Below are 24727 nucleotides of genomic sequence, written 5' to 3'. Positions count from 1 at the left end.
TAAAATAGCTTTTAGTACCTGAGCTGAGGAGTTTAAAGCTAGGTGAGGATCCAGTTTCTAGACAGATTTGTAGGTAGGTAGGCAGAAGCATACGTGTGTGTGTTGATTCAACTCTACACTTTGCTTCAGCACTTGTTAACTCTTAGTTCCTGTTGCAAAAGATGTGGTCTTTGAAAGGAGGCTGACAGACAGGAAGTTTGATTATCTTGTTTGATGCAGTTCAAGGATTTACTGGTAAACCCCTGTGTTCAAGAGTTGATACTGCTCAGAAGCAATGCAGAGGCCAACATAATTACAGGTAGAGTTTGGAGGCGTGGTACTGCAACTGACTTCAGATGCAGTGGTATCTCAGTCTAAGAGAATATTTGACTAATACCATTAGCTAGTTTGGTTTTGGAACTGTCTGAGAAGACCCATGCAAAGGTAGGAAGAATTCTGCAGATTGCTGGACAAAGCTTAATGAAGAGCATCAAAAGGCAGCCAGCATACAGTGTAAATAGAAAGCTGTGTCAGTCTGTCATTGCAGAATTCATGTGCTGCCAGCTCTCCCCGCTGTGATGAGGAGGTTCCCAAGATGGTGCTGCTTCGCAGGGGAGAAATTTTATCCCTGAACTGAACCTGCAGCCCTGCACTTTCAGGTTGCCATGCTTTCATAGTAGAGTGTGCCCTCATCTGTAAATCCTCTTAGGATCTTCAGCATAAGAAATCTATTAGCTGTAGCCGCAAAAGCTTCAGGGTATTTTCTAACAGTAAATACCTCCAGTTAACTGCCAGCAGGGTCCCTGAATGTTTCTTCACATTTACTGCTCTTTGTTTCGTGTGACTGTGACTGACCGTCCTAATTTGTTGTTAACTTTCTTAAAATGGCATTGTTCTGGCAGCCCTTTCTAATGCCATTTCGCACAGTTGCTTACTATGATGTGCTTTTTGAGCACATAGGGTGTTCTCTTCTTTGAAGTGAAAAAGGTGATGACTCGTGTCATCTGGAATACTATCTGCTTATTAGATCCACCGTTGGCACAGGGGAGAAGTGGAAATATCCATTTCCCACGAGCTTTCAGGCTGGAGCAGTTCTAGCAGCATTATCCAGAGATGACACTGAAATCTTCATCCATTGAGGCAGTGTGAGTTGTCCTTTCTGCTTCAGTGTAGGTAGCTTTTAATGGCAAGTCTTTCATATGGTTTTATTTGCCTTACATTCCAATTTAGTACTGGAGGAGTTGAGGAGACACTAAAGTCTGCCTTCCTATTTCAGCTTAATATATGATAAGAAATGGGATATAGTTTTTCCTGCAATTAGGCAATATCTGGAGAGTCAGAAGTAAACAAAATACCAGTCTGCTAACTAATGTACGTTTTAGTGAATAGAGGATTGTCCTTCTTGCCCAAGTTGCGTGAAGATTCCCTTGATGATGAAGAAAATCGGTATACCTGATTTCTGGGGCTCCACTGGCAATGGAAGATGGAAGGTTTTAGAATCTTTTTTGCTGACTAGTGACTTATTCTGTGATTTAAGAGAATAAGACACTAATAATTTGTAACTGATGGCTTAGATTAATATGGGAGGAGCGTTGCTAAGAATAATATAAAGTTTTAGAAGCTTGATTTCAGAGAACAAAATATCTAAGTGTTTTATGGTTATAGTACCAAGAAGTTTTATCAATACGTGTAGAAAGCTTCTGCCTCAGTGTGACTGCTAATTGAATGTATAATAGCACTGGAGAGCAAGTATGCAATATTAAGCATCCTTGAGATTATAAACCTGTTAGCATTAGTTTATTGCTCATTTGTCTGTAAAATATAAGTATGTTCATATGTTAGTATGTTTCATATAAAAATAAAAAAGATAAATACCATATCTGTCCCTGGAAGGGATGCTGTCTTCTGCCTCATGATTCTGTTGCCTCTTTTCAGGTCTTTTTCACTTATCAGTGTCTTGTGACCTTAGAAAGACTTTGGAAAGGGATGGGTCATGTGTTTGCTTTTTGCAGAGGGTCATATTAACACTGGGGTGACCAGGGTCACAGGGAGACAAAGGGAGCTGGGAGTAGAGAGGACATGCATGCTCTTTGCAGTGCTTAAAGACGCAAGCAGTTTCATGAAGCCAAAGGATGATGCTAGAACAATTTTGCATGCAAATTTGAAGGACTCTGACCTTTGGGAAATTAATGTCTTGTAATGGAAGATAGAGTGCCAAAACAGCTTGGTTTGAAGATAGCTTTTAATAAGTTTATAAAGAGATCACATGGTGTGGCTGGCTGCCATGGCTGGGAACAGGATCTGATAATGTCTGGTGGTGTAAGACTATGGCTGATGGCTGAACCCTGCCCAATTGCATATAATTGTCATCAGGTACTAAATATGTCTCTGAATGTCTGGTAGGACGAATAAGTCATTGCCTTTAATAATTTTTCTGTGCAGCTGTTAATCATTCCTCCTTCCCATTGATGGCTCTTGAGGTTTGTTGGTTTTTGTTTTGTGTTTGTTGTGGTGTGGTTTTATTTTTTTTTTGTGTGTGTGTTTTTTTTTTTTGTTTTTTTTTTTTTTTTTTTTTTTTTTGAAAGACTGTGGTTAAAGGTTTTGTGTCCCTGCTGGGAAAGCAGCAAGTATGGGCTCCCAGAACCTGGGGTCACTAGTTCCAAGAAAAGAGTCTGGCAGAGCTCAGCAGCACTAATCCAACTTGAATGCGTAGTTTAAAAAGAAAACAGCTCCTCTCAAGTTTATATTTGATGACTTTATGGCTTTTATGATTTGGGATTTACAGATTTTATTCCTACAAAACCTATTGTTTAATGCTGAAATTAGTAGCCCTGTAATGTTTCATTAAATCATTGCTGAAACTTTGTCTTAATATTTACTGACAAAAAGCAGTTCATTTCCTCTAGTTTCTGTTTAGTGTCTGGTTTCTTTCCATTGTGGCTTTTCCATCCCTGCTACTTGAATCTCTGAAGTCATGATGTTGGGTGCTTCAGTTTGTCATTGCTCTTGCAGACTAAGGGCTTAGTGGGTTTCTAGCTGTTTCTTTGCTGTGAGATGCTGGTGAATGTTTGTATTGTGGTGGGAATTTGCAGTGCGTGGAAGCATTGTGGTGCTGCAGGTGAATGCTGGAGTGAGGCTGCTGCTGCCCACCAAAACCCTCTTTTATTTCCTAGTCATTTTTGGAGCACTTTGTTCTGATACAGTACTCCAAGAAGCACTTCTATAGCAGTAAATGGGATGATAAAATGCTTTGAAGATGTGGGGGAGATCTGATGATTCTACCAAATGTCATGTGTGAATGGGGTGGTGGTGTGAAAATCACTTATGGTGTTGTAGTGTCTGATGTATGAGGGCTCCTGTTGCTCAGACCATTCCCTGTTTATAAAAACAAGCAAGAAATGCACAAATGTGGCTACCCTACATGCTTTTTTTCTACTTAAAAGGTCCCCTCTGACAGCCCAAAGTCTCATTTTTTTCAGCCCATCTAAAGGGCAGTTAGAGTTTTAAGTGAGACCCTTTCTCCCCTAAACTATGTTATATATTGCTATCAGATTATAAAGATGTACTTTATTTCCCTTCTTCTTTGGATCTATGATGCTTTACAGACTAGGAAAATTGAGGACTCCCTTCCCCAAATACCAACTTTTGACCTATTTCAGTCATAAATCTTTCCAAAATACTGATTACTGAAGGGGAAAAGCTTGCTGAAAGGTAAGAACAGTTGGATATAAATTGGTAAAATTAACTCTGATTAATTCCCTGCTTGATAACTGTATGCCAAAAAAACCCAAACCATGGAAAATCCCCATCTTGCCATGTTTTAGACGCCCTCATTTAACTCCTGTGTGCACTGATGGCTGTGGCCGCGAGCGGGGGCCCTGGACAGTGAGCACCTTTGTGTTGGGGTTGCCACTTGGTTGCTTCCCTGAGAGACTCCACCTTATTGTCTATCAGTGGTGAAAAATAATCACCAGGATCCTCACAAATATTTAGTAACAGAAATGCAACGTATTTTGCTGATGGAAATACCAAGGCAAACAAGCTGAGCTTGCCTTTGTGCCAGGAGGAGAAACAAGCTGTCTGCAAGGTTGTGGATGGCCAGTGTTGCTTTGGTATCGCTTGCCCAGAACCTTCCTCTGTGTCTGATAATTTCAGTGTGGTGCAAAGTCTTAGTGGCTGCAGCTGTTTGCTCTGATGCGTTAATATTTATAAAAATCCCTTTGATGCTTTTCTGGGAGAATGCTTTTATTTTTTTATATCAAAACAATAAATTATTATTTGCTGCTTTTTTACATGGGAAATTGTGTAGGTGAAGCATTCTCCTGTGTGAGAAAATGAGCTTCACTGCATGCACTAATAACTTCTTAGGCTATTAAAACAGATATAAAGATTGCCTTTTACTTTTGAAATTGTAAATTCTGTTTGGCATTTTTCAATCTGTCACTCAGACCAGACAGCAAAAATCTCTTACTTAATTTAACCATGGCTGTAATATACGATCTGATAGTAATTTTCTCTTTTAACTGTCATTCACTATAGTGTTCAGGTCCTAGATGCTGTGGGGAATTAGTCCAAACTGTTTACTTTGGAAGTTAAAAAAAACCAAATCCAACCCCAAAAGCCAGCTCATCTACATAGTTTGAGGCTGTGGTAAAACATCAATTCCAAAACACTGTTTAACATGCTTTTAGTAACTTGATATTGAATTCTTCTCTAAATCCATACATCATTCGAACTTAAACATGAAGTCAACTTGCATGGTAATTATTTTAATTGCTATTGCATATGGTGAGGCTTGTATTATCCAGTTGTTTGCTGGTTTCAGGTATAGAACTATATATAAGCATAACAAGCTTCTGGGTTTTATTCGCTATTGTAGGCTAATGCAGTGGTTAAACACTTCTGTTTTTTCCTTTAAATATTGTAGTGTGTGATTCAGCAGAGCTGTGTGCTGAAGGAAGGGAACATGAGAAGCACCGGTCAGTAGTTTGTGCTGCACCTGAATAGGTTTCCATAGCTTTAGGCATACTATGCCAGTTGAAGACCGTGACGCTTTCCTGTAAGTTAGGTTTTTAGTTTTATCACCTTCAAATACTTTTCCCCCTGCTCTTTTTCTCCCAGAGGTTTTCTAATGTTTGCTAATAATTGTTTGTTTGTTTGTTTTTCCTGGGCCCATGGGTGGAGTACAAGATCCCTGTCTAGATGATCTTTGGAATTAAATGTAGTTTAAAAATAATGACATCTGGGAGTATAGTTTAGAACTTGACCATTTTTCAAACATCTGTTCAATGAAAGCAGGCAGATGCAGTCTCTCATTGACCCAGTTGTGTTGCCCCTTTGGAGGGAGGAGGGAAATACAGCTAATAATTATCTTTTTCCCCTCAGAAAAAAAAAAAAAAGACTTGCTGTGGGTTTCGTATAGGCTATTGCCCATGTCAGGAGGCAGCCACACCAGCCGGGAATGGGAGCCCTTCCTCTGGTAGGTTGTGGTTCAATTTCAAGCTACATGGAAAGAAAGAAAGAAAGGTCATGGACAACACCATGAGGGACACAAGAGCAGTGGTCAATGCTCCAAGTGAAATAGCCCCCCCCGGGAGTCAGCACCTTTTAAACAGGTGTTGGATCTCTGGAAACATTCTGCCTAGCCTGGACACGTGTTTCTATCTCTCCTTTTTTTTTAACTGTCTCATTTGTCTGGCTTGTCTGCAGAATTTGCAGTTCTCTGCTTGTGTCTGAGCCGCAGTCCTGTACCCATCTGTGCTTTGCGTTGGGAGAGGAGTACCTCGTTTGTTAAGTGCGTCTGCGGTGCGTGTCTCGGCATAGCTTAGTGGAAAGCCCGTCCTCTGCTAAAGAAACAGCCCAAAAGAACGTACACCAAGGCAGTAGGATGTGTTTTTCTCACTAGCTTTTTAAGCATCATAAGAAGGAATGGTGGCTGATCCATGGTGCTCTCAGACTCCCAGAGCAGTTAATTCAGCAACCATCTTGTCTCCATTGAGTGTCCACACAGACAGGCCCTTGTTGGGGAACTGCTTGTGGCCCACAGCCGGCTTTGTTCTGTTTATTTTTTGAGGGTCCCAGAGTTTCTTGTGTGTAGGATCAGCTTTCTTTCCGTGCCTATCCCCAAGCCCCTTTACATGTGATGTGAGGCAGTTAGTGTGGTTAGATGGTATTGCATGCTTGGTTGCGTAAGGGATGTGTTGAGGCCCTGAGCCTGCAGCTGTGACTTGCCTGGCTGAAAAGCCTGGAGTCACTGGCTTGGGGAATCTTTGAGGTGGAGAATCAGCTAATGCCAGAACTGAGGTGCGTGGTTGCTTGATGTCCTGGTTGTTTGGATACCTTTTGTTTTTAAAATAACTTATTTTTTAAAAAAAAGCTATTTTGGTAGAGGATTCCCCCAAATTAACTGATCCTCAAAATATGCATGCTTCTGTGGTTTCTAGTCCCCTGGACCTAAGTATCAAAAGTTCTCATGTTTCAGGTAACCAAAGGGGACCCTCCCTTCCCCCTTCTGAAAAAGGGGAAGACAGACCGCACTACAAGCCAACCTTGGTCATTGCTTCCTCCTTCCCGTAGCTTTTTCAGCATGTGTGACATCATACTCAACAGCAGGCACCCCTTCTCTCCCTGCTTGTGTGCTGGTCTGGCTTCGTCCCGTCTGCTGGGGCAGCACGATTGATTTCGGTAAGCCCCAGTAAATTTGCAAAGTCCATTTTGGGGGCATTATAGAAAACTCCTGGACTGATTCTTTCTCAAGTGGGTTTGGCCACCGGCTTGCAAGTATTTTTCTTCTACAAAGTAGAACAAAGCTTATTCAGTGTGTATGCAGGCATGGCAAGAAATGCAGCCTTTGCCATCAGCCTCTATTCTTCAAGGGGCTCTGGAGTGGTCCTGTCTGAAGCCTGGTGTATTTCAGTGGCAGTTTTGAGTTGTTCTGTTTACTCTAGGGCAAACACAGCAAAAATGTAGCTCGTTTGGTTATTTTAAGTTTTAGCTTACAATACTTGGAATGCTTCTGAGTAGGCTGTTGCCCTAATTTACAGAAAAGCATTCCCCACCTAATATTTCTTATTTATCTTGCTTAGCTGTGTGAAATTCACTGTGTCAACAATTTGGCTATTAACTCTTTCCCTACGAGATTCATATTTTCTTCTCAAAACACAGTTGGAACGCATCTGGCCAGCCTCAGGTGACAGTCCACAGCCATGCTTCCCACGCGGTAATGGCAGTATATTAATCACCCACCACTTACAGGCTACTGTTATCTGCAAGAGGGCTTTGAAATTCTCTGCAAGACGTGCTTGGTTTCATTTTCTTTCTAATTTCCTTACTGAGCAACGATGAGCTCTCAGTTGTGGCTGTACAGTGCATGCTGCTTCTAGGCCAGAGAAACTCCAGACTGGTAAAGTGGCAGAAGGAAGCATTTTCTGTCATAGATGCTGACTGCTTGCCTGTCCCTTTGGACATCTTTGTAATGGCCTCCCAAAAGAAAGACTTACTGTATCGGGCAGAAAACTGGAGGAGCCATTGTGTATTCAGCAGTGTGTAGCAGTTGCAACTATGGACAACAACACAGATGCTCTTAGATATAAAAGCACTGAGGGCAGAGTTAGGCAGTCCTGCTCCGCGACCTCCCCGAAAAGGGTCTTTGGTTTTCACACAGGGGTTTAGTTAGAACGAGGAAGAGAGATTCCTGTCTTGTGCTTGCTGAGGCTTTTGATTTTTTAAGTTTATTTCCTATGTCTTCAAAAGGAGGAGAAGGTTATAATGTATTTAAATAGCCTGTGTATATTGAGAGGGCGGCATGGGGCAGGGATGGCTGGGCTTTGTGCCAGGGGTTCAGTTCTCTCAAGACTAGAGCAGAAATGGTTTATTTTGCTTGGTAACTTGTCAAATGCAATGAGTGAGCATAGTATGGCTGCATGTACCTGAATCTCAATTCTTACACCAGCAGAGCAGACGACTATCTCAGCAGATCTGCCTAAATTAGCTCTACCAGTTGTAGTTCTCAACATTTTGGTGTATAATTAGTAGACCTCTCTAGTTGCTTATCCCTGGCATTTCAGGATGCCCGTATGGCCAAAGCAGTGTTCAGAGGCTTGGGCCTTACTGACAGATGCAAAGTATTTGATGTCTGCTCTTGCAGGAGCTAGACTGACTACACGTCGTTAAACTGAAGTCCACTGACGCGTCTAAACCATGGGGCACTGCACTCTGTGGTGTCCCCACATCCAGACTGCCTGCCATCTAGAACAGGGTATCACAGTATGCTGGGTCCTTCTCCCTGCTCATATACCCGGTGTGTGCCCCTTTCTGCCCAGAGGAAACCACAGCACTGGGGGCTGATGCACGAAGAGTGTTCCCATCCCAGCCTGTAGCTTGATGCTTGCTCAGGCTGGGACAATGGAGCATACTCGCTTTATGGGGTTGAACCTGTACGTGCTTACTTGCATGGCTGCTTGTATAATTTATTAACTTTTCATTGGGCACAGCTACACGATGTAGGGTTGCTGCCTCTGCTGAAGCCAGCACAGTTAAGTCTGTCTGTCACACTGCAGTACCAGTCACCAGCTCAAGTTTGAAATAATTGTGGTTTTGAGGCACTACTTCCAGAATGGATTGTGTGTCTTGAGCGGTGGATCTGTGGGGATGTATCTGTGGTGGAGTTTCAGCAGAATGGCACATCTGGGCAGGGTGCTCCAGCTGCAGGGCAGTCACTCTGTTCTAAACCTGACCTGTGCCTGTACCCTTCCTTTGTCCCCTTTCCTGCTCTGTTTGCAGGGCTAGTCCATGGATCCAGGCTGGGTGTCTTTGTGCTTGTGATGAAGACAAGCCATGGGACAGCTCAAAAGTTTTCTTGGCAAGGGTTTCAAGCAGAGAACAACTGGTGCAAGTCGCTCTGTGTGTGTAGCTCTGGGAATCGTTCTGTGTACCAAGATGAGAGGGGTGGAACAAGGTGGTAAATAAGAGGATAAATGGCTGCAAGGTGCTGTGTTCATTCTCCCTGACATTTATACGTGTATCTTTGGATCACAATCAAAGTTCTATCAAGCACGTGGAATGTGCTGTAGTGCGATTCGTACACTCTGAGGGCAGATGAGAAATGAAGAGCAAAGTAGAACTGACTTAAAATTGAGATGGTCCCTCCCTAACATCACCCACTTCCCGACCTCAGCTCACCTAGGAGCTTTATCAGTCCCAGTGGTGTAGCTGTTTAGTATGCATCCACTGCTGAGGCCATGATTCAGAAGCTGCCGAAGTGCTTCCTGGGCAGGGAATGGAATTGAACAAGTGCTTTCCTGAATTTGAATCAGGATCATTAGTGCAGCTTTTTATTGTTTGCATTCTAGTATGAAGTAACCCTTTCCCATTAGTGTTTGCTTTTACATTTTCCCCACATTTCCAACATTAACCATTCCTTTTTCTTTTCTTTTCTTTTCTTTTCCAGGAAAAGAGGAGTAGAAGTAGTACAGGTGAGTAAAAACTATATTTGAATTTTCCCCCCCCCTCTATTTTCTTAAAAACAAGGTTTGCTAGTTTTAAGTGCTGTCATTTAGATGTCAACATGAGCTGGACTTAATAATTTTTGTTTTCCATTCAATTCTCTGCTGTGGATACTGTTTGGAAAAAGAGGATCCCCCTTTTGTTGAAGCATGTGTTGAGCCCATCTAGTCTTAACAGGTGCCCTGTGAAAGTGGGAATGCAGTTAGGCTTTTCTTGTGTCTGTTAATTTATAAGATCTGATAGTTGATTAGGTGAAGTTACTCTGTGTTTATTGCATCCATGGACAGTCAGGCTTAACAGAAACAGGAGCTGGCCTTTGAAAAAAGTTATGGCAGGAGGAATGTTCTTGTAACCCAATGAGCAGAGAAATTATACTAAAGTGCCTTTGAGCTATAGCCCATCTACAGATAAGTTCAGGTGTTGGCTACATTTGTTCTTTCCCGGGTCTGAATGGTCATGTTCACCCAAGATGTTACTAAAAGGATGATGGTAACTTGGGAAAGGAATTATGTTACCCTGACAGCTGTAACATAAAGCACGGTGGCCCTAAAAGATCAAAGTGGAGGCATGCTCTTTCCTTCTGGCTTATTTTGTGTACTTAGAAGAGCTGTGTGTCATAGGTTTCACTCTTGCTGATGCTCACCTAGTGCTAATTTTGTACTCTAAGGTGGTCAGTGTGTTCCTCATACTTGTTTTCTCATATCTCAGTAGCAGAGATGAAACTGCCTCAATAGAGAGGGTGGAAGTGAGAGGAGGAAAATGGGGTGTTTAGCCACTGATAGTTGAGTCTGCTCTTAAATCTGTGTGAAAGATGCTTCTCAACACCAGCAAGGAGTAGGAGAAAAGCACTTAAAAAAACCCCAAAACATGCCCTGATTTGTCAATTAAAGAATCCACTATCAGAAAAGGCTTTAAAAAATTCTCAGTGCTAATCAAACTGGAGAATTTATCTTTCAGGTATGTGTGGTTGTCTGAGAGCTGCATGGAATTACAAGGAAAGAAGGCATATACCTTACTGGCTGCATTTAACCTTTCACCATGACAGTATCATCTCCCTTACTTATACCTCATATTGCTCAGAGCTAAGGAGCAGCTTCTTACATCAGTTGTGATAATAGCGTCTCCAGATTGATAAATACAAACCAGTGTTTGCGAAGCACAGCTTCACAAGCAGCACAGAGAGAAAACTAGCCTATATTTGTGTCACTGTCTAGAAAACACTATTATTTCAATAATACCTCAGTGTATTGCAATCCACCGTCTGCATTTGTTTTATGTGCCTTGTGCCTGCACTGTACATTTAAGCAGCAAAGTGCTGTGTGAGATGAATTCAATGATGTACCGATTAGCTGAGCAGAGGGCAAATTCCATTTTATCTCGTGGATTAAAGTTGCTGTTCTTCCATGAGTTGCCTGTTAGTCTTCTGATGTTTGTGTAATGGCTAGTCATCAGATAGACACAAAACAATGGGAAAGGATTTCTTTAATGGAAGAGCATCTTGGGAAACATTTGGCAGAACTAGACAGGACTTTGTAAAAGTACTTCATGGTCTCAAATTTCACAGCATAGCTGAGATGTCAGACTAACGTATACTGGGAATTTGTGCCCCAAAGGCACACCTCGAACACTGATGCCTGCTGCTCTACTAGAGCAGGATGGATCGCTGTGTGTGATCACCTATTGCGTATCACATGCGTGTTGCTTCATATATCCTGATGCATGTACTTGTATCCAGTAAGGGATGTATCAGAAATGGGCTGTTTCTCATCCCAGCATTAATAGAAAACTTTGCTTGAGTCACTTTGCATGATCTGTCCTGCTAGGCCTGCTTCTGGGTGGAGGATGTCTTGATGTTGATCTGCTGGACAAAGTTTATTTGACAGAGGGAATTGTTTTCCTCTGTTAAGCAGCAGTGTTTCTTTGATTTATTTCCCCTTCCCCTCCTTTAAAGAACCTATCCTGTTCAAGAGAAACCAGCTCTTACACCTGACAGTAGACAAGTAACTCAAAACACAAAAATACAGAGGCTATTTATCTATTTTCTTCTTTACATAAATTCAAAGATTTTCTGAACATAGATGTGCTTTCCCCAGTAGCAAGTAGTGATTTGGAAGGTAAGGTTCAGTTACTGTCTTCTACATAGCAAGCACGATGGACTGGTTTGTGCTGATGTCTGAACAGACAACAGATTATTCTTTTCCAAAGATGTTGCACAGGAGCAGGAAAGAATTCCCTACTACTAAAGGGAAGTCTTCAGATAAGCACCTTTGTGACTTCTGTTTCCTTCCTTCAGTGAAGAATTAGAATGGTCCTGTATTCTTTACCCAGACCAATGAAATCCTCTTACTTGGCTTTCTTAAGGCTAATTGCGCTGTACAGATGATCAGTGAGCTGCTGCTAGACAGCAATTAAGATTCTGTGACTTGTGTTCAAGTTCTGTGTTTTTGTCTTGTCTGAAACTTTCAGTTCCAGCAGAAGGAGTGGTTCCAGCTTTCTGTTTTTATTGAGTGGGGAAACATGCGTATCCTCCAAAGAGAAATAATGGAAGAATAGGACTGGCAGTGGGATACTAAACAGGCATGCTCCTTTATCCAGCAGTAAGACATTATTCAACATCACATTGAAAACAAAGAACCTCTCAACTTGTGTGGTGATAAATAATTGGGTTTTTAGAAATACTGATTAAATTCTAGCATAATGAGAATTCACAGTGAACTCATTGCACAGGAGCTGAAATGTGTGACATTATATAGTACAATTGAGTAACATCCATCAAGCTATCTGGCTTAAAAGATAGTACAGTAGATGAATCAAATAAAGCTTTCAAGGTTATGAAAGTTCCAAAGACAGTATAAGCCTGAGCCTGTACCCAAACATTTGGGAGCACGAACAGGTTAGCTCATTTCTGTTTTCCCAGTGGGCAGTGGCAGAACTCTGAGTAGCAGCATGTTTAAGGTCTGGCAGTGTTTTGGATCTAGATTTGCTTTCTGCAGCCTAAATGCAAGTCAGTGGGGCAGCTACAAACCAGCGTTGTATTGCAAGAAAAAAATCAAATGTCTTCTGGCTTTTAGATGTGGGCTTTTAACAGAATACTCTGCTGTATCTCTTACCTTGTGGCAGGTCATTTGCTTGATTTTTTTAAAGTAGACATCGCCAGAGTAACAGAGTGCTTTTTGAATTAGAGTGCTTACCTGTATGTACCCCATGAGGTAAGGAAGTGCTCTTGTTCCAGTTTTGCAGGAGGGAGGACTGAAGGATGTACCCAAGCTCCTGTAGGGAGCCTGTTCCTGTCCGGCCCCAGCGCTGTTGGGAGCCGTGCTCTCAGGCCTGCGTGGCAGGAGTTGTCTCAGCAGGGGTGTGGGGACACGCGCTGCCCAGTGTTGGGGCTTCCACGTGCTCTTCTGTGGGGCACGAAGGGAAGAGCGGGTGAAGGTGGTCAGCAGACCTGGTGTTGCTGGCATTCTTCAGTGAAAGGCAGCACTGATTCAGCTGCCTTTAATCTTAAGGCTGCAATTAAAATAATTCTGATTGTGATGCTTTTGCGGTTCCTGTGGCAGTTAGGAAGGCCAGTCCAGAAGAGGCAGGCCAGTCAGAGCTGTAGGGGGCTTTCTCGGTGTCTGAGATGCTCCCTGTCATCCCCTACATTTTTTTTCTTGCCAGCTCTTCCAGCCCCTTGCAGCTGCCTGCTCAGCTGGAGTGGCTTGAGCTGGTGGCGAGAGGATGCTCTGAACAGGTGACAAACATGACCGAAGCCCATCTGCTGTGGCCTGTAGGCAGCAGCTGGCAAGGCTGAGGCAGAGCAGTTCTTGCACTAGCATTGGGGCAACTTGCCAGTAAATGTTTACATTGAAGCACCACTTAATAATTTCTAAACAAAATTATGTTTTTTAGTAATAGAACTTAGCGAAGAAGGGGCATGGGTAGTTTCTAAAAGGTAAAGCTGTTTCTCTTTTTTTTTTTTTTTTAAATAAAAGCTTGGGTTTGTTCAATTTTACCCCTCCATCCCAAAAAATATTTCATCCCTCCACCCCCAAAATAGGGCCAAATTTCAAGTTGGTGGTTGTTCTTTAGCCAGTAAAGTATCCAGTTTCTTATGACTTAGTACACTGGCGAGGGAAAGAGAGAACACCTCTATCTACCTTCTTTTTCGGGAAAAATCTGTTTGGCTTAGTTTGAAGAATGTAAGATTGAAAACATGTGCAGTGAAGTGGAAACCATCACAAGTACCTCTGATGGGGACATGCATTTATTTTTGTTTCACAAGCTATGCAAATCCAGAATAATTAGCTGCAGCCCTTTGGCTTCTGACAAATTGCCAGTTCAGTCTTTGTGTGACAAAGTTTGGAGCCTTCGTATTTCTCGCAACTTCAAATCTGTTTCACACACTTCCACGCCCAAGCTTTCCTAGAGCTCTTGCTCACATTTTAAAAATTTTAAAATAGCAAAGATTTTCTATTTCTGGTGGGTATTTTTGGTTTGAATGAACGCTAATGCTCTCTTTTATCTTAGAAAGATGTTCTAGTCAGTTGGCTATAAAAGTGGGATTAGTCATTGTATTTCAAGCTGCACATTTTTTAATAGCAGTGGGATATGGAGGACAACATGTTTTTCAGTGTGGAACAGCTGATTGTAGTAGGTACAATGGTCTCAGCTGCTGGTTTGTTTTTCCTTTTTCCTTCGGCTGTATTGGAATTGAGATATTTTGCAATCTTTTACTTTGGAGAAGAAAACTGTCCTTTGAGCTGTGGGTTTTACTGAAGACTGCGAAGGAGAATTGAGGGTCCGCTCCCCTGCCCTTTTAAATTCTTCAATCAAAGTAAAATACCAACGACAACAGTTTCCACTTATTGTTGCCAGGGAACTGTTGTTTTCCTGAAATGTGGAGAGGTTTATTTTCACATGAAGTGTATTAATGGAATAAGCAGTGTTCTAACAGAAAAGGAGCTTATAAAATATATATCTGATAGAGTATACAGAAAGATGTGACTGGAAAGCTTCCAAAGCAAGCAGTGTTGTTGAGATGTTAGAGAGTTGGCTCTCCTAGTATAGGGAGAATAAAGTTTATTTTCACATGCACTTTACTGAGGGGCTGGCATGCATGTTCTCCTGAGGATGGCAGACAGCTTTGCCTTGAATGCATTTTTGGAAATGATGCTACAGAAGCCCTCCAACCCTCCCCAGTCTGGATTGTGTTAAGCACTTTGCACATGCTTGAAGGTGGGGGGTTGCTGGTTAAAAATCTAAAGATCCTGATACCTCTGAGTTTTGGTGCTACATAGAGTGTGCTAAGCACACAAAGTGAGGTCTTCCAAAAAACCTCTAATAATCTCTGCTTCAGCCCCAGAAATAGCAGGACTGTGGAAAAACAAATCCCAGTCAGAATCCTCTCTCGCTTTTCTCGGTAGGGGAGATCCCTCTATGTGAGACCTTCTTAGGTACCTAAGAAGCAGCACTGCCGAGCAGGAACGAAGCACAGGTTCCCGTGCAGGGAGCGGTGTTTTTGGCATGCTGCTATATATTGCATCAGCAGACTGGTCAGTTAGGTACAGTGTGGCCCTTTCTGGTCCAGTGGGGAAGAATAAATACACATCATTAGGGGCAGGGGAGGAAAAGAAAACTACAGAACATTTCCATCATGTGGATTAAGCAGATTAAATAAATAAGAACTTATTCTTAAAAATTAGGCAGAGTAAGCCAAACAAATCAAAATGCATTTAGATCTGATTTATTTTCACTCTTAGTGAGTGAATGAGGGAACCACAAAGAAATTTTTGTGGCTCAGAGAGAGCCTCTTACTGACTGGTTCAACTGCTTTCTTATGACTGTGAATCCCAGTGGCCTAGGAAGAGGTGTGGGCTCTGCAGTCACCTGGGCGAGTGAAAACATTACTAAGATTCAGAAATCTGTAACTAATGTGTAATGAATGGCTGTCAGGTTTGAGCTTGTACTGCTTTGGCCCATGGAGGCAGCTCTGCCCAGCCCCTTTGTCTTCTCCTGACTCCTTGGCATGTAGTGATGAGGCAGTGATTCCTCACAGTGCTAACTGCTGGGAGTTGGGATGTCCTGGGTGGAAACCTGGTCCCCATGGGACCTCTGCCAAAGATTTTGGTGACTACAATGGGACTGAGATTGCAGTGGGGAGTTGCCTCGCTTTGTGACTTAGTGCAGCCACTTTGGGCAGCTCCCTTACAAAGTATACCTCTGTTTCCTAATGAAGGTAATATTCCTTGTAGTAGAATGCCATTTAAGTTGCTTTGAGATATCTGAATGGTGATTTAGAGTAGGATGTGTGTGTAAAGGAAAACAGGGCTATTAATGGGGGCTGGTAGTTTCTGTAGACTGCTGTGTATAATATTCTCTTAGCCATCAGTGTGTAAGTGTCTTCCCAGATACTTCTGTGAACTGCAAAGCTTTAATAATCCCTCCTTGAGATAGTACGGACAAAAATAAGACCCTGGCCAAAATGTTGGGAACAACCCTCTGTATTTGCCTCCTTTTGACTAGGAATATTTTGCAGCATACAGTCCCACACTTTGCACAAAATGACAGTAGATATTGTTTTTATTAATCATGAATACTGCAGTGGTGCCTATGGGCCAACAAAGACCAGGCTTTAATTTTGGGCTGCATTAAACAAGAGGATTATTCGTCTCACTGGATGCAGGTGTTGTGATGGGATATCAAAGCAGGGCAAATGGAGTGTGATAGGAGATACAAAACTCAGGAAATGCCTTATTTTAAAACCAATCTGTCTCATTTGCAGTTTGCTGAAACTGTGAAGTCTGTGTTGAAGTACAAATATGCACATAGCTCTTCTGATCTTTCCTTCTGAAGCTTTTTCTTCGACTAGGAAGAATGGGGAGTTAATTTCATACAGTGCCAAGGGTGACTGTACCTCTGACCCTAGTACTGATGTGTCCTCTCCCAGCTGAATGCCCCATCCTTTGTCTGTTTTGGGGGTGAAATTATGCAATTCTCCTGCTCAAGCAGAGCTGCAAGGCTCATTCCTGTGACAGCAGTCATAACCTTGTCTTCAGTCCTGGGGTTTTGTTCCACAGGGACAGCGATGTTCCTTTGGGAGCAATGACTGGTATCAACTGTAGCTCAGACTTGCTTGCTTTGAACCAAAGCTTTATAGAGAAAATATAATCAGAACAGTAAAGGAGACTATTTGTATGCCTGCCTTCCTCAGTGAGGGCGCTGGTAGGTCTGACCTTCCAGATGACTGCAGATGATCAGTGGAGTTTGGGGGAGTCTTTTTAGTGTATGTTGTTGACTCTTCCTTTCTCCAGCTTCTGCAAAAGTTACCTACTCCTTTGATCTTAGCTGTGACCTGGGATAATTGTATCTGGAGACTATTGCATGCTGTTTGCTCTTCTGGCACTTCACAATTAAATGAGGTAAACGTATTCATGCCACAAGATTGAATGGGCTTCCAGTAAGACCTGGTGCTCAGACACATTAGGCCCTAAAGTTTGTTAGGTTTTCCTGGTTTTGGCCTTTAGCCTTAACTTAGAGAAACTCTTAGCACGTGTACTTCAGCTGCCCCTATATAAAACAGGACACATTCAAACACAGTGAAACCTGGAAATGTTTTCCTGAACCTGATTGCCTTAATGGAATTATAGCAGAAGCAAGCAGAGTGGCTTCAACTTAATCAGAATAGCTGGACCTCTTTCCACTACTTTTTTTTTTTTCCCTCCAAGGGGCACTGCATTTTAAGAATTATGTCCTTTGCTAGAAGGAATATTTATCAATTCACTGTAACTCTGCATTTCTGGTGAAGGGAATATATCTGTTTTTTCTTTTCTGTGGCAACAGTGTAGACCTCTTTTTGCTGTATGTCTAAAGGTAGGCAGATCAGATAGAAAGGGTTTCTGCATGTGCTGTAGATGTTTTCTGTACCTTTGGTTGTTATTTTGCAATATCACTTATATTGACCTAGCGTATAGATGGAAAACACTGGTGGGCTTTTTGACAGTTTGTTTTTAATCACTGTCTTTGTCTAGTTTTTGAGAATACATACTGCTAGAGGTAATTTTGCACTGTTACCAAAAGCAGTGCAATAAATAGCTTAGGATAGGAATTGTTGAATGTAGGATTTCAGTCTGAGGAAGAAAGGAGAGAGCCAGGAGGATCTTAGATTATTAGAAGCATAGCTTCTCAAAAGTGAGGTAGAAATGGGTTATGCAGAAAATGTATTTCTTTAACACAAGGTCACATTTATGGAACATTTGAGAGCTGCAGTATCTTAATTTTTTTTTTCATCCCTCCATCCTCACATGACTTGTCAAAAAGGAGACTGCTGCTGCAACTTCCTAGATGAGATTGGTGTGTTTCTCTGCTGGCTATGCCAGGAACAAGGGTTAATAAATGGATCAAAACAGTTGTTGGATACCAAAGGGTATGATCTGCCTGAAGCAGTCCCTCAGCAAGTGGTGGAAATAGAATCCCTCCTCTTGGAAAGCCGTTTTCAAAGAGAAGAAGGTTGAGGGCAGGAGTTAACTTTCTTCCCATAGGTGGGGGGGAGAGCCTGGAGACAAGCCTCCTCTGTAAGGTTTGTGTGCATGTATCTCTGTTGCTCAGATTTATACTGGGGATGATACCATTAGTATATTTAAAGATAGTGTGTTACTGATATAGTAATGAATCTGTATAAATCCCAAAGCCAGAGGAACCACAAAAGCCACCGAGCTCTGTCTGTGCAGCACTGTGAGGCAGTTTCATTCATGGTAGACACAGCCTGTGCTCAGCTGCTTCTCCTCCTGCTCACCTGTCTGTAGTTCTGTGGTTCTGATCCTAGGAGGCTCAGTGTCCAGATGCACTCTGTGACTCACTGCTCATGAAAACCAAAGCAAACCCAAACCTGCCTCCGGTATAGATTCGTCACTGAAATGGTGATGCTGTAGTACATTTTATGTTAATTGTTCTTTTCTTATGTTGAGGTTATTTTTGTAAAGGCGTTGAAAGAGTTAATTATTGCTCATATTATAGATGACTAAAAGCATGTCAAGAGAACTTGCCCTCTGTAGTTTGCTTGTTGACCTGTAGGATCCTTAGGCAATGCTGTCAACCAGTCATTAAGATATCAGACATTTCAGTCACAATAACAAAACCTAAATCAAACCATGGGTGTGGCTACTTTGTCTTTGAAAAATAGCACAATAGAGGTTATGAGCAGGAGAGCAGAAACTACACCTATATACAACCTATAGACTGCTTCTGTCATTGCTAAACGATGGACATCGCTTGACCTACTCTTTGGCTGTTATTTTAGGATCCAGGGTAGTTCAGTGTCTTTGAGTTCACTAATAATTTTTTCAACCTGAGGTTGCCTCAATAAATTATAGCTCCCTCATTTAATTTCCCAGCTGGCATGCTTCCCTGAATAAAAGGGGGTTTGTATCTAATTTAAAGTTGCTATACATGTTAACTTATCTGTATATAGTGTTCTCATTTGAGTGTTTATCAGGTAAGTATTAAAAAAACCAAAAACCTCCTCCTGGTACCTTGCCAAAATGTGAACAAGTTATTTACAGGATTTTGACAGAATCATCTGAAAATAGGATGGAAAAGATGCCATTGGGACTGAGCTAATACTGCAAGAGACTGAAATGTAAGGGAAACAACTGCTGCAGAGGAATTTTTGGTCAACTTTGCAAATGGAGAAAAGCTTTTTACTTTGTAGTAAATGGTTGATGGGAGCCAAGAGCTTCCTTTACTCAAAGGTCTAAGTGCATCTGAAAATGTGGGGGTTTTTTTCTACAAGAAGTTTCATTGCACAGCTCCGCTGTCCTGTAACCTCAGCAGCATAGAGTTACTGTGTTAAAATTGTTCATTGACTTACTGATGGCAAAGATTAGAGGACAAGCTGACTGCAGTCTATAGAGAATTTGTTGATTGCAGAGATCTTCTGTACTTCAGGTTAGCTTCGAAAATGTTCTGTCCTGTGACCTAGATGAGCTTATCTTGTAATACCCTTTCCTTTATGATAACAGCCTTAAGTGGCTGAAAAAAGAACGGCAGCTATAAAGGGTGAAACAGAACTTTTTTGTTATAACTTCAAGTACAAAGCAGTTTGAAATGGAGTCAAAACAGATTAGATGTTCATGAGCCTCCTGTGATGACTTGCATACCATTCAAGGCCTTAATGGCTGGTTATCAGTGAACTAAGTGACTAAAAGGGAGGTAGAGATAACATTTGCTCCCTACTGTGACAGAGCCTCCTACCTGTCCCTGCTCCTGATTGTTTTTCCACCTCTGAGCCAAAAAAGGCAGCTTAAGTTTCTGGTGGGTTTCTAACAGTGACACTTCTGCATTGGCCAGAGGACCTTTTTCCTGCCAACAAAGTAAGTGCACCATCCTCGCACTGCTTTCAGTTCCTGCCAAGTGAGGAAACTACACCCAGTAGTGAGTCTTGCCTAACAGGTGTGTTGAATGCTCAAGTTCTCTGCTTTCTTTTGATAAATGCTGTGATTGTTTGTCTTAGGTGTTACTGCCTGCTGGTCCTCTTCTTACCTTCTTCAACCTGCTTGTATGATTTAGATCAGTGCATTTCTAATTCTTTCTGTGCTTCCTAAAATCTGGATCTTCTCGATTGAGCCTGTAGAAGAAGATGCACACAAAAGCTGCGTTGGCTTTGTGAGCACTGTATGCTGCATCAGTGTGGTAGTGCTGTGCCTGAGCTGGGACAGCTGGTCTCTGGTTTGTATACAGCTGCTAGGGCCAGAGTGTGTTCAGTCTATCCAGTATGGTCCAGGTCTTGCAGTGCCTTTTAAGGGCTGGTTGCTGTAATATCTTTTTACTAATTTAGGGTAGACAGCCCTTTGTACAGCAGCTCAGTAGCATCTCTTTACTTCTGTATTGGTATAGAGTAGGTCCAACTTAAGTATAGTGCAAGGAAGGAGAGAGGATAGCAACACCCCATAGTCAGTGGGTAGTTTAGTTTGTATTGTGGAAAGTTAGAGAGCAAGTGGAAATGCATTCTCCCAGCTGTCTCAAGTGCATTGTTGAGTTCCTTTTTTTCTTAAATGGCGCAAAGTGCTGACTTAGACACTAAGAAGTTTTAAATGATGTTTTCAGCAGGTCTGCTTTCATCACACTCCTGGCTTTGGTTATTTATTAAGTCCCAGTGTGCACTCTTGTGTGGAAGGAGGACCCATCCAGACAGTAATGGAGGAGGGAGTGTCCTACCCTGAGGTTGCCCCAGGGAAACCCCAGGGAAGCAGCTGGAACACCCCTGCTTGTAGCATTGCTGTGGGAGAGCAGTTTGCTCAGTTTGGAGGGACTGAGCTCAAACCAAAGGCACTTCTAGAAGGCAGGTGTGGCCAGCCCACCACCCTTGAGCCACCTGGGACTTGAAAGTTGTTCTCATGCAGGTGCTAAGCTGTGGTAGTCCCGAATCAGCTGAGGTTATTGTGTGGTGTCCTGTGCTTTCTTATCAGCCAGAAAGGGGTCTGTTTTGCATTTTTATAGCTCTCGGCTCTGTGACTCTTTTCGCGTGTCCTTTTCAAATAAATGAATATGCTTTTGCCTTTTCCTTAGTGCTGAGTATTCTCTGTTTTTGAGGATTTTTTTTTTTAAATAACAATTGTCCAAGGCTCTCCTGGAGTGGGTACAGCATAAGTGATTAGCAAGTAATATTACGCTGTCTTTTTTGCTTTGTGGAAGGAATTGCGATGTAAATACTGCATAATCATGCATGAAAAATAATCTGTCCATGGAAATGCTGTCTTGAAGATTGTCCTTGTTACTGCTCACATATGTCTGTCTGTTGCCAAGTTTTGGTGCAGTAACACCATCAAGTTAATGTTTAAAAGAAGAGCTGACATAATTTAATTTTTCTTCAGTAGATAGGAGTACCAAGAATAGTTGCTGATGATTGGGAATTCTAATTTCTTATAAATTTTCTTAAGATTGATGTGCTACAACTTATTGAATCCCTCAGGACTGTTTATGATTTTCTCTCAAGAACTTTGTGTGTTTGCAGAGGATCACTTAGCAACAGCCTATGGCACAGTGAGGTTGCTTGTGACATGCTCACGCTAGTACCATGAACCATAAAACAATGAGGAAGCACCCAGAAACAGCAAGTAAATAGAATTTTAAAGGAAAACAAAGCAGCTCACTTACTGAAGAGATCCATGTTTCTGTGGGACACTGTTTGAAATTCTTTGCTTTTCAGTCTTTACTTACATGTTTGTCATCCTGATCTAATGATACTCTGCTTCTGTAGGTGTTCATGAGATGTCTGCAGCTGTTGTAATGGAGCATCTCCTGAGTATTTAAAATAGAACCAACTATTTGAGATGAAAGCAACTCACACTTTAGTATGTTGAATCTTCTTAATTAGTCCTCCACCAAGTAATAGCTAAGGAATTAAAGTTCCCTGGAGGGGTCTGGGATCTAGACTGATACTGCAGCTTTACAGCTGTGTGCTAATGCTGTAAGACTCTGCTGTTTCTAATAATCAGCATTACTCTTCCTGAGAGTGGTGGGGTTTTATCTTGTTTAGGGTTAGGGTTCTTTCTGAGGTTGAGGGGGATTATAAGTTCAAGTCTGAATGTCTGAACATTTCAGGCCATTTATTATTGTATATTGATACCAGTAACTTGCTTGACTTAAATGACTTAGCTTGCACTGGAGGTGAAAGCTGAATGCAATAAGAAACATTATTTTTTAAAAAAAAATTTATCTCAGGGTCTGAGGTAAAGACAGCAAATACATGGGAAAAGCCCCATATCTGTGTTTGGCAGGCAACAGTAACTTGACAGGGACATTCCTGGCATTGTGGTTTTGGATCTTATTGGTTCAAGGGGGTGCGTGGTAGGTGGGGGAAATGCTGAGTGTTGAAAGACAATGGGATTTTTGTTTGTTTGTTTTTAACTGTTCTTTCTGATTGTGGGATGTGGGCTGAAGAAATTCTACCAATTCTTGAGCTTTTCAAGAAGAAACCAAACTGCAATATTTGCATTTAGGTCTAGTGCTACCTGAGTTTTAAAAGAATTTGCACATGGATCTGAGTTTTAATAGAAAATGTGAGACTTCAGTGGAATTCAGTTTGTTGCTACTGGTATTACTGCAATCACTTCAAATTCTTAGTCCCCTGACCTTAGAATCTGGTGTCTTCAAGGAGGAGAAAACAGTGAATGTTGTTATTTTTCCTTGGAAAATATCCTGTGTAAATAGACTCTAATAGTAAGGAAGGTATGAAGATACAGTGCTGAGCATGAGCGGTGATATTTTCAGCTACAGCAGGGAGGCTGACTTAGCAAAGGACCTCAAGTCTTTCCTCAACTGCAAACTTACAGGTCTGTTGTATGGCAGTGTAAGTTGGAACAGTTCAACAGGAGAACAGTCTGCTGAATTCTCTCTCTCGGCTTGTAAAACCAAAACTGTGTCTATAATATATTTTAACACTGAGGGGCTGAGATTTTTCAGTGTATCATACATCACTGACTTGAAGGTTGTCATGCTGCACGCTTACTTCATTTGTAACACTACAAATGTTGAAAATCACACTTCACTGTGTTGTCAAGGTCATGGGTTTATCTGAGATAAACCAGCTATAAGGAGATAGGGCAAGGTCATGCCTTTACGCATGTAGTCTGTTTTGGGCAGGGTTATCACACAGTTTGTTTAATGTGACTGGGTAGGTCATTCCAAACCTCTCTTGGTTGTCTTGTTCTGTGCATGGTGTAAAGAGATGATCTAAGGTTGTGCTGTCCTTTCTGCAGATGCTTGCAGCAGTCAGGGATTTGAAGAACCTACATTTGATAGGAATGAGAAACCATTAGTTGTGACTAGAACTTTAAGTGCCCACACTGCACTTGTTTGCATTTAAAAGCACGTACAGGGTTTCCTGTCATTTCAGACTGGTTTTGGGAACTACATAGCAGACTTCTGACTGATTTCTGTGCGGAACAGTGGACACCTATCTACTTTAATATGTATTGCCTCGTGTTTGTCACTTCACCTATTTCAAAAGCTGTGCATTTGACAAGGAACAAATGGGTAAAAGAATAAACTATATACTAGCTAGTTCTAAAACTGAAGACCATTAAAATAATATTTGTGTATGTGTTTTATTAAGGCTAGCTCTAAAAACTTTAGATGATGCTTTTCTGTGTGTTGTCGTTCGAAACAGAGCAATGGCATGTCTACCAAAAAGTTCAAGTCACTTTATTTCCATGCTGAAAACACGTGTTTATGTCAAGGATGCATATAGCTTGCTGGTCATTGGTTTGCATTTTGTTCCTTATTTTATAGAGTTTTACTGTCTCATTTGTTTAAGCTCTGCATATGGGACTTCTTTTGAGCTGAATGTTTCTGCAGTTAGCATGAGCAGGTTAAGCCTGAAGAACAGAGCTTTTGAAGAGCAAATTTCAAACTTCAAACCACTCTTTGCATTGGCTCGGTATCCTTCTTTGTTCCCCTTCACAAGCGTCTGGGCTGCGGTATTCAGAACAGGCTGTACCGAAGGACACGTCTTTGGGGCCTGTCCTGTGCTTGTACTTGAAGTTGGCTGGAGGCAAGCCAGCTCTTCATTTTGAGGTTGCAAAATTATGCTAGCGTGGCAGAGGACTGGCTTTGTTTCTCTGTGGGACTTGCTAGCCTCTCGAGTCCTGTGCCACATCAGTGAGGCCAGGCAACATCCCTGTCAGCGCCGGGTTACGTCTGCTCTGGCAGTGCAAAGGGAGGCAGATCATGCATGTTGCTGCCTGTATGTGACCACAGAGCCACCCAAAATCTGTTACTCCATGCGAGTATAGTATTTGAATGACTGTTTATGCAGAGAGAGCACTGATAATGGCAAGCCTCCTGCTATTAGGCTGGTCCCCTTTAAACTGCCCGGCCCCCTTCTGCTCCTTGCTAGTTGTGTACCAGTGTACGCTGCTGGTTTTGTCACACCTTGTTGCACCAAGACAGGCATAAGACTGCTTTGCACCTCGCCTGTTGCCCCCAGCACATCCTGGGTTGTAAGCTGTGGTGCTAGCTGTAAGCCCAAGGTGGAAGCCTGAATGTTTGAACGCTTGCAGTAGTGTCCTGTGACCAGCCTCCGTGTGGAGTGCTGCCTACTGGGCTACTGCTGAACGCTGAATTACAGCCTGAGACTAGCTGTAATGTTCTGAAAGAAAAACGTGGCAGAGCTATTGCTGCCAGCACTAAATTTTCCTGTGTTTCACCAGACTTTGAAAGGTGATTTTTTTTTTTTTTTTAATGGCATAGAAAGTGTAGTTGGAAC

At 42.1% G+C, this 24727-nt stretch overlaps 1 protein-coding gene across 1 annotated transcript in view; it reads left to right on the top strand.

Moving 5' to 3' along the window:
• The window catches only part of ITPK1 (inositol-tetrakisphosphate 1-kinase), a 158954-nt gene that overhangs the window by 29277 nt on the left and 104950 nt on the right, over positions 1 to 24727 (top strand). The window contains exon 3 of the mRNA XM_064460612.1: positions 9428 to 9452. Coding sequence (XP_064316682.1) covers positions 9428 to 9452 — 25 coding nt within the window. The remainder of the gene's footprint in view (positions 1 to 9427; positions 9453 to 24727) is intronic.

The sequence above is a fragment of the Phalacrocorax carbo genome, chromosome 9 (assembly GCF_963921805.1).
Source record: "Phalacrocorax carbo chromosome 9, bPhaCar2.1, whole genome shotgun sequence".
Classification (NCBI taxonomy): domain Eukaryota; kingdom Metazoa; phylum Chordata; class Aves; order Suliformes; family Phalacrocoracidae; genus Phalacrocorax; species Phalacrocorax carbo.
This window is presented reverse-complemented; position numbering and strand designations above follow the sequence as displayed.